Source organism: Leptodactylus fuscus, chromosome 4, assembly GCF_031893055.1.
Source record: "Leptodactylus fuscus isolate aLepFus1 chromosome 4, aLepFus1.hap2, whole genome shotgun sequence".
Taxonomy (NCBI): Eukaryota; Metazoa; Chordata; class Amphibia; order Anura; family Leptodactylidae; genus Leptodactylus; species Leptodactylus fuscus.
In genome coordinates, this window is record NC_134268.1 from 5182607 (window position 1) to 5192300 (window position 9694).

Sequence of the window (9694 nt, forward strand, 5' to 3'; positions counted from 1 at the left end):
GTGAGTATTGGGGGAGGTAGAGGGGCGGTACAGGTGAGTATTCGGGAGGTAGAGGGGCGGTACAGGTGAGTATTGGGGGAGGTAGAGGGGCGGTACAGGTGAGTATTGGGGAGGTAGAGGGGCGGTACAGGTGAGTATTGGGGGAGGTAGAGGGGCGGTACAGGTGAGTATTGGGGGAGGTAGAGGGGCGGTACAGGTGAGTATTGGGGGAGGTAGAGGGGCGGTACAGGTGAGTATTGGGGGAGGTAGAGGGGCGGTACAGGTGAGTATTGGGGAGGTGGAGGAGTGGTACAGGTGAGTATTGGGGGAGGTAGAGGGGCGGTACAGGTGAGTATTGGGGGCGGTAGAGGGGCGGTACAGGTGAGTATTGGGGGAGGTAGAGGGGCGGTACAGGTGAGTATTGGGGGCGGTAGAGGGGCGGTACAGGTGAGTAACAGAGGCGCCATTATGGGTATAACCGCCTCGCCAATACTAAAGATGGCGGCGTTCGCGTCCCGGTCACATGACAAATGACGTCAGACGGGGAGGGGCGCGATGCGGTGAGGGACGGAGGAAAACAAAGATGGCGGCGTGAGTCGGCGGAGCGGACATGTCCGAGGAGCGGGAGGAGCAGGGGCCCATGGCCTCATCATCCTCCGCCGAGCAAGAAGAGCCCCCAGGCGGAGCGGGCCCGGCCAGACTTCTGCTCCTGCCCCCCGAGCAGGACCAGGACTGGCCCCCCAAGAAGCGGCTGCGGGTGGAGGCCGAGCCCGGCAGTGTCCGCCTGGAAGAGCGGCTGTACTCGGTGCTGTGCTGTACGGTGTGCCTGGACCTGCCCAAAGCCTCGGTCTACCAGGTGAGGGGGCGACACCGGGAACATCTGCCCCTCCCCCTACAGCAGACACCCCCAGATCTGCCCCTCCCCCTACAGCGGACACCCCCAGACCTGCCCCTCCCCCTACAGCAGACACCCCCAGACCTGCCCCTCCCCCTACAGCGGACACCCCCAGATCTGCCCCTCCCCCTACAGCGGACACCCCCAGACCTGCCCCTCCCCCTACAGCGGACACCCCCAGATCTGCCCCTCCCCCTGCAGCAGACACCCCCAGACCTGCCCCTCCCCCTACAGCGGACTCCCCCAGACCTGCCCCTCCCCCTACAGCGGACACCCCCAGACCTGCCCCTCCCCCTAGTGCGGACACCCCCAGACCTGCCCCTCCCCCTACAGCGGACACCCCCAGACCTGCCCCTCCCCCTAGTGCGGACACCCCCAGACCTGCCCCTTCCCCTAGTGAAGATACCCCCAGTCCTTCCCCTCCCCCTAGTACCCCCAGTCCTTCCCCTCCCCCTAGTACCCCCAGATCTGCCCCTCCCCCTAGTACCCCCAGATCTGCCCCTCCCCCTAGTACCCCCAAATCTGCCCCTCCCCCTAGTACCCCCAGATCTGCCCCTCCCCCTAGTACCCCCAGATCTGCCCCTCCCCCTAGTACGGACACCCCCAGACCTGCCCCTCCCCCTAGTGCGGACACCCCCAGACCTGCCCCTCCCCCTACAGCGGACACCCCCAGACCTGCCCCTCCCCCTACAGCGGACACCCCCAGACCTGCCCCTCCCCCTACAGCGGACACCCCCAGACCTGCCCCTCCCCCTAGTGCGGACACCCCCAGACCTGCCCCTCCCCCTACAGCGGACACCCCCAGACCTGCCCCTCCCCTTACAGCGGACACCCCCAGACCTGCCCCTCCCCCTACAGCGGACACCCCCAGACCTGCCCCTCCCCCTAGTGCGGACACCCCCAGACCTGCCCCTCCCCCTAGTGCGGACACCCCCAGACCTGCCCCTCCCCCTAGTGCGGACACCCCCAGACCTGCCCCTCCCCCTGCAGCGGACACCCCCAGACCTGCCCCTCCCCCTACAGCGGACACCCCCAGACCTGCCCCTCCCCCTAGTGCGGACACCCCCAGACCTGCCCCTCCCCCTGCAGCGGACACCCCCAGACCTGCCCCTCCCCCTAGTGCGGACACCCCCAGACCTGCCCCTCCCCCTAGTGCGGACACCCCCAGACCTGCCCCTCCCCCTAGTGAAGATACCCCCAGTCCTTCCCCTCCCCCTAGTACCCCCAGTCCTTCCCCTCCCCCTAGTACCCCTAGATCTGCCCCTCCCCCTAGTACCCCCAGATCTGCCCTCCCCCTAGTACCCCCAAATCTGCCCCTCCCCCTAGTACCCCCAGATCTGCCCCTCACCCTAGTACCCCCAGATCTGCCCTCCCCCTAGTACCCCCAAATCTGCCCCTCCCCCTAGTACCCCCAGATCTGCCCCTCCCCCTAGTACCCCCAGATCTGCCCCTCCCCCTAGTAGTTCCAGATCTGCCCCTCACCCTAGTACGGACACTCCCAGATCTGCCCCTCCCCTTAGTGCGGACACCCCCAGATCTGTTCCTTCCCTCTAGTGAAGATACCCCCAGATCTGCCCCTCCCCCTACAGCGGACACCCCCAGACCTGCCCCTCCCCCTACAGCGGACACCCCCAGATCTGCCCCTCCCTCTACAGCGGACACCCCCAGATCTGCCCCTCCCCCTAGTGCGGACACCCCCAGAACTGCCCCTCCCCCTACAGCGGACACCCCCAGAACTGCCCCTCCCCCTAGTGCGGACACCCCCAGATCTGCCCTCCCCCTAGTGCGGACACCTCCAGATCTGCTCCTCCCCCTAGTGAAGATACCCCCAGTCCTGCCCCTCCCCCTAGTAACCCCAGATCTTCCCCTCCCCCTAGTACCCCCAGATCTGCCCCTCCCCCTAGTACCTCCAGATCTGCCCCTCCCCCTACAGCGGACACCCCCAGACCTGCCCCGCCCCCTACAGCGGACACCCCCAGACCTGCCCCGCCCCCTACAGCGGACACCCCCAGACCTGCCCCTCCCCCTACAGCGGACACCCTCAGATCTGCCCCTCCCCCTACAGCGGACACCCCCAGATCTGCCCCTCCCCCTACAGCGGACACCCCCAGATCTGCCCCTCCCTCTACAGCGGACACCCCCAGATCTGCCCCTCCCCCTAGTGCGGACACCCCCAGACCTGCCCCTCCCCCTAGTAACCCCAGAACTTCCCCTCCCCCTAGTACCCCCAGATCTGCCCCTCCCCCTAGTACCCCCAGATCTGCCCTCCCCCTAGTACCCCCAGATCTGCCCCTCCCCCTAGTGAAGATACCCCCAGTCCTGCCCCTCCCCCTAGTAACCCCAGATCTGCCCCTCCCCCTAGTGAAGATACCCCCAGTCCTGCCCCTCCCCCTAGTACCCCCAGATCTGCCCCTCACCCTAGTGCAGACACCCCCCGACCTGCCCCTCCCCCTACAGCGGACACCGCCAGATCTGCCCCTCCCCCTAGTAGTTCCAGATCTGCCCCTCCCCCTAGTACCCCCAGATCTGCTCCTCCCCCTAGTAACCACAGATCTTCCCCTCCCCCTAGTACCTCCAGATCTGCCCCTCCCCCTAGTACCCCCAGATTTGCCCCTCCCCCTAGAGCGGACACCCCTAGATCTGCCCCTCCCCCTAGTGCGGACACCCCCAGACCTGCCCCTCCCCCTACAGCGGGCACCGCCAGATCTGCCCCTCCCCCTAGTACGGACACCCCCAGATCTGCCCCTCCCCCTTATACAGACACCCCCAGATCTGCCCCTCCCCCTAGTGTGGACACCCCCAGATCTGCTTTTTCCCCTAGTGCGGACACCCCCAGATCTGCCCTTTCCCCTAGTGCGGACACCCCCAGATCTGCTTTTTCCCCTAGTGCGGACACCCCCAGATCTGCTTTTTCCCCTAGTGCGGACACCCCCAGATCTGCCCTTTCCCCTAGTGCGGACACCCCCAGATCTGCTTTTTCCCCTAGTGCGGACACCCTCAGATCTGCCCTTCCCCCTAGTGCGGTAACCCCCCAAATCCGCCCCTCCCCCTAGTGCGGACACCCCCAGATCTGCCCCTCCCCCTAGTGCGGAAACCCCCCCCAGACCTGCCCCTCCCCCTAGTGGGGACACCCCCAGACCTGCCCCTCCCCCTAGTGGGGACACCCCCAGACCTGCGCCTCCCCCTAGTGCTGACTCCCCCAGATCGGCTCCTCCCCCTAGAGTCTGCATCCCCCAAGATGTGCTGTGTGGTATCTTCCTTCCCCCACCTGTCACAGTTAGGTTGTAGTGAGCAGCAGCTGTGGGTGTGCGGGGTCACATTGCTGGGGTCACCACCTGACCCTGCCTGTCACCCCCCCCCCCTCTGTTAATGACACCTCGTGTCAGTGTACCCGGGGGCAGGATCAGGAGTCCTCTCCTCATCAGAGGGCGGCAACACGCAGGGTCCACCGCTAATATCAGTGCAGGTCACGGAGCCTGCCCACTACACTCTCCTATAGAAGTCTGTAGGTGATGGTGACCATTTAGCTCCTCCTCTCTCTGTACAGGTCACAGAGCATGCCCACTACACTCTACTATAGAAGTCTATAGGTCATGGTGACCATTTATCCCCTCCTCTCTCTGTACAGGTCACAGAGCATGCCCACTACACTCTCCTATAGAAGTCTATAGGTGATGGTGACCATTTATCTCCTCCTCTCTCTGTACAGGTCACAGAGCATGCCCACTACACTCTTCTATAGGAGCGTATAGGTCATGGTGACCATTTATCCCCTCCTCTCTCTGTACAGGTCACAGAGCATGCTCACTACACTATAGAAGTCAGTAAGCGATGGTGATAGCTCATTTCCTCCTCCTGCCTTTAGAGGTCACAGAGCATGCCCACTACCTCTTGTCATAGAAATCAGCAGGTGATGGTCACAACTCATTCCCTCTCCCTGTACAGGCCACAGAACATACTCACTCACTACACTCTCCTGCAATGGTCTACAAGCATGCCCACAACATGCACTGAGCATGCTCACTGCTGTCATAGCTCAGTCAAGATGGCTGCACCTATGAAGACAATATCAGAAGCTAGAGGGTGTGCACAGATCTGTGTTTGGGGTCTACAGCACCATAGTCTCTTCTTACAGGACCGCTGGGGGCTTAATAATATCATCCCGCCAGTTGTGGTCACGCTCATTTGCAATAAATGCTAAATCTTCTTATCAGAGTGCACTGGCACATTAGGGGTTACGAAGGGGGTCTAGTGCTTCCTTAAAGGGCCAGTAGAAGTGTCAGTAAAGTGGGCCGGCCTCTTGGGGTGGTGTCAGGCACTCATGTGTCATGTGATCTCCCTCCTCCGCAGTGCACCAATGGACACCTGATGTGTGCCGGCTGTTTCATCCATCTCCTGGCAGATGCCCGGCTGAAGGAAGAACAAGCCACGTGCCCGAACTGCCGCTGCGAGATCAGCAAAAGCCTGTGCTGCCGAAACCTGGCGGTGGAGAAGGCGGTGAGCGAGCTGCCCTCCGAGTGCGGCTTCTGCATGAAAGCGTTCCCTCGCTCACTGCTGGACAGACATAAGAAGGAGGAATGTCAGGACCGGTACGAGCAGAGGCGGGGGAGGGGTGCTGGTTACAGATCATACCATTGTCCCTGCCCCAAAGCATGCCCACTAGTGCCAGGCAAGCCCTGGAGCCTGTAGATAGGTTGGGCCACTCTTGGGAGGGTCTGGATGGGGCAGTGGCAGCCATTGGTTGGAGTAGGGGGAGTGTTGTGATGTCTTAGCGCCTGGAGATTCCTTCCAGCAGTTTATTGAGACGTAGCTGTGGCCCCCACCGTCTGTGGCCCTTCTGTTAATATGTGACCCCCACTTTGTCCCCCCCACAGTGTAACGCAATGTAAATACAAGAGGATTGGCTGCCCGTGGCAGGGTCCATACCACGAGCTGACCGTTCATGAGTCCGAGTGCTGTCATCCCACCAAGACCGGCAACGAGCTGATGGAGATCCTGGACGAGATGGACCAAACCCACAAGAAGGAGATGCAGTTATACAACAGCATCTTCGGCCTGCTTAGCTTTGAGAAGATTGGATACACAGGTAAGGTGGTACTCTGAGCTGCGGTGACACGTGGGGCTGCCCCGGGCACATGACACACACGTGTTCTCTGTGCATGTCACTCTTCTGCTTTGTAGGTACGGCTGTGCAGCAGAGCCTGTGAAGAGCCTGGGTACCATGTGGTAGTCCAGCGGCCTGTTATGTTGTAGGGTAAGTGTCACCAAGGACATGAAGAGGGGCAGCTGTCACTGAGCATCAGCTGCTGATCTTTATGACGTGACCCTAGAGGTAACGGTCTCCTTGCTGGCACCGTGCGGCGCAGTGTAGTTGTCAGCCCACAGGGTGGCCCAGTGCTCTGTATCTCAGGATCAGAAGATGATGGTGAAGAGAAGGCCCTAAGTATAAGCAGCGGTGGCCCCACATATACAGGCAGTGCTCCCCTTGGTTGGGATTGCGGATGCTTTTCAGCCTGGTGGGAGGTAAGGCCGCTACGTTCTACTGTGTGGATGAAGCCTACAGCCGGAGAACATAGACAAGTGGCCGCTCTACCTCCATCTGACCGCCTGCCTGCAGGAGAAGCTCCAGTAATGGGGCAGGGATGGGGCAGAGCAGTGGTGCTGGGTGCCGCTCTGTTCCCTAGGTAGGTACAGCTGTATCCAGTAGGGGGCTCCGTACCTCAGGGTAATGCCGGATTGTTCTGGTATTGAGGTTCCTCAGCATTGATCACAGGGGTAATGATGGGGGTTAGGTTTCAGGTAAGTGTCGGTGTCTCCTTCCTGTCACATGTTCACACTGTGCGCTCTTGAGATAACCTGTAACGTTGCGTTCTCCTCCTCCAGTGGATTGGACTTGTATGGACTTGTGACGTTGTCTTCTCTAGCTCTGTACCACCATCTGCTTGGAATAAACTTGCCTTCTATTTGAAATGGACCTGTCCGTGTCTTCTTATAAAACCTCAGACTATTCGGGGACACCTCCGGCCAGGCGCTGGGGGGGGGGGTGTATACTGTGCTGGTGGGGGGTTCGCTCAGCACGTGCACCCTTCTGTCTGGACACACAATGTACTGCTTGTGTTTTCCTATGTAGTTAGTGCATTCACCTCCCTTTCCCCTTCTATGAGGCAGGGCAGAAGCCACCGCCGAACCTTCACCAGTAACAGGTAACGTGGTGTAGACGGGGGAACGTGCCAGAAATCCTTGCACCAGGTAATTGTTGTTCTTCTCTCTCCCCTTCTCCTCTCCCCTCTCCTCCTGTCACAGAGGTCCAGTTCCGACCTTACCGAACAGACGACTTCATCACCCGCCTGTACTACGAGACTCCTCGCTTCACCGTGCTCAACCAGACCTGGGTGCTGAAGGCTCGCGTCAACGACTCAGAGAGGAACCCCAACTTATCATGCAAGCGCACCCTCTCCTTCCAGCTCATCCTCAAAAGCAAGGTCAACTCCCCCATGGAGTGCTCGTTCCTGCTGCTCAAGGGCCCCTACGATGACGTCAAGATCCACCCGGTCATCTACCACTTTGTGTTCACCAATGAGAACAACGAGACGGAGTACGTGCCGCTGCCCATCATAGACTCTGTGGAATGTAACAAACTGCTGGCCGCCAAGAACATCAACCTGCGCCTCTTTATATTCCAGATCCAGAAGTGAACCATACTTACCTCAGCCTCGTCCCCCTGGTCCGACGTGCCCTCCGCCGGAGGCGCCTGGAGAGCGGGGGAGGAATTTGTCTTTCTTTTGACTGCGTTTGCTTCTGATTTGTAGGTTGCATGTGTCTGCTAGAGAGGACTTCTGCCCTCGACCCTCCGTCACCCCACATTGGTTACATCCCCCTCCTCCATCTTGGTATCAGTATTTCTGGGTGACGTAGGTGTTAGCACTCCGTCTGCCCCGTGCGGGGTGCTGGGGAGGAGCGCTCTGCATTGGTCGGTCAGTATGAGATGGGTTGATCTTCAGTCAGTTCTTGTTTGCCGATTCGGTCCCATCTCCTGGGCTGCAGCTCTGAGGCCGCCCCCCGCCCGTCTCTTGTCGAGCTCCTCTTTAATTTATTTTGTTCTAGACAAGGCTCAGGTGATGGGGGAATAGGCCTGGACTGCAGGGTAGAGAAGACCTTTCATATCACTCGCACTGTACTGGGGTGGAAGACGTCCCTGCAGTAGTGTAGTAGGAGGGGAACGCCAGTCATGACTCCTCCCCTTTAGAGTACATAAGCTCCTCCCCCACAAGCTTTCTGCTCCCAGTAGTCACTCTTGTAGTCCGGAGGATTGTGCATGACACTGATTAGGTGCCTGACTCCGCCCCTTTATTTTTACGTGATAGCTCCACCCACACTAGAGAAGGTCTCCTCGTGGGAGGTATGTGATCTATACTGGAAGCCTCCTGGGGTGGGAAGGTGTCCTCTGTCACGTTGCGTGTTCTTCTCCGGGGGCCCCTTCCAGGTCACGGCCTGTTCCTTTAGGTTCCTCATGAGCAGATAGGTGCTGGGGCATAAGATGGCGGTGAGCATGGGGTGGAGGGGTGAAGTCTCCAGATGACTGAGCAGCAGTTTGGTTATTTAACCCCTACAGGGACATCTCCTTCAGTGGTGTGTTCCTGTCTGCAGGCAGCTGCTGTTGTCTCTGTTATCAGCCTGTATTCACACTGCCTTGCTCCTAGAGCCTCATTCTGTTAGTTTTAATTAGCTGTGAATATAAATGTCCCGGGCCGGATTGTCCTGGAGCCGATGGTGGCGAGCGGCAGGTCCGGCCTCGGGGTCTAGGTCTCTGGATGTTTTACTTTATTTTATTTTTGGCTGATAATAATAAATGGTTCTTGCAAACCAACTGCTTTCCTATCCTGTGTGACCGGCCTCATCCTGCTGACATGGGGGAGTAGTCACATGATGGAGGACTCCCCCGACTCCTGTGTGACCGGCCTCATCCTGCTGACATGGGGGGGATCCACAGAGTAGTCACATGATGGAGGACTCCCCCGACTCCTGTGTGACCGGCCTCATCCTGCAGACACGGGGGGAGTCGTCACATGATGGAGGACTCCCCCGACTCCTGTGTGACCGGCCTCATCCTGCTGACATGGGGGAGTCGTCACATGATGGAGGACTCCCCCGACTCCTGTGTGACCGGCCTCATCCTGCAGACACGGGGGGAGTAGTCACATGATGGAGGACTCCCCCGACTCCTGTGTGACCGGCCTCATCCTGCTGACATGGGGGGGATCCACAGAGTAGTCACATGATGGAGGACAACCCCTCTACCCAACCGCTCTATCCCCGACAACCCCTCTACCCAACTGCACTACCCCCGACAACCCCTCTACCCAACCGCTCTACCCCCGACAACCCCTCTACCCAACCGCTCTACCCCCGACAACCCCTCTACCCAACTGCACTACCCCCGACAACCCCTCTACCCAACTGCTCTACCCCCGACAACCCCTCTACCCAACTGCTCTACCCCCGACAACCCCTCTACCCAACTGCACTACCCCCGACAACCCCTCTACCCAACTGCACTACCCCCGACAACCCCTCTACCCAACCGCTCTACCCCCGACAACCCCTCTACCCAACTGCACTACCCCCGACAACCCCTCTACCCAACCGCTCTACCCCCGACAACCCCTCTACCCAACTGCTCTACCCCCGACAACCCCTCTACCCAACTGCACTACCCCCGACAACCCCTCTACCCAACTGCTCTACCCCCGACAACCCCTCTACCCAACTGCACTACCCCCGACAACCCCTTTACCCAACCACTCTACCCCCGACAACCCC

The 9694-nt window shown here is 60.0% G+C and overlaps 1 protein-coding gene across 1 annotated transcript; it reads left to right on the plus strand.

Moving 5' to 3' along the window:
- Nucleotides 1-529: 529 nt before the first annotated feature.
- ZFTRAF1 (zinc finger TRAF-type containing 1) lies at nucleotides 530-8741 on the plus strand. Its single transcript, XM_075270021.1, has 4 exons — nucleotides 530-835; nucleotides 5225-5463; nucleotides 5749-5960; nucleotides 7178-8741. Exons 1-4 carry the CDS (start codon nucleotides 590-592, stop codon nucleotides 7567-7569), a joined length of 1089 nt encoding a protein of 362 aa, XP_075126122.1. The 5' UTR covers nucleotides 530-589; the 3' UTR covers nucleotides 7570-8741.
- The last annotated feature ends 953 nt before the right edge of the window (nucleotides 8742-9694 follow it).

Excerpts from the sequence above, each read along its gene's own strand:
- ZFTRAF1 (XM_075270021.1), top strand. The coding sequence starts at position 590 with ATGTCCGAGGAGCGGGAGGAGCAGGGGCCCATGGCCTCATCATCCTCC. Across the intron at positions 836-5,224 it reads CCAAAGCCTCGGTCTACCAG|TGCACCAATGGACACCTGAT; the intron begins GTGAGGGGGCGA and ends CCTCCTCCGCAG. Across the intron at positions 5,961-7,177 it reads TGAGAAGATTGGATACACAG|AGGTCCAGTTCCGACCTTAC; the intron begins GTAAGGTGGTAC and ends CTCCTGTCACAG.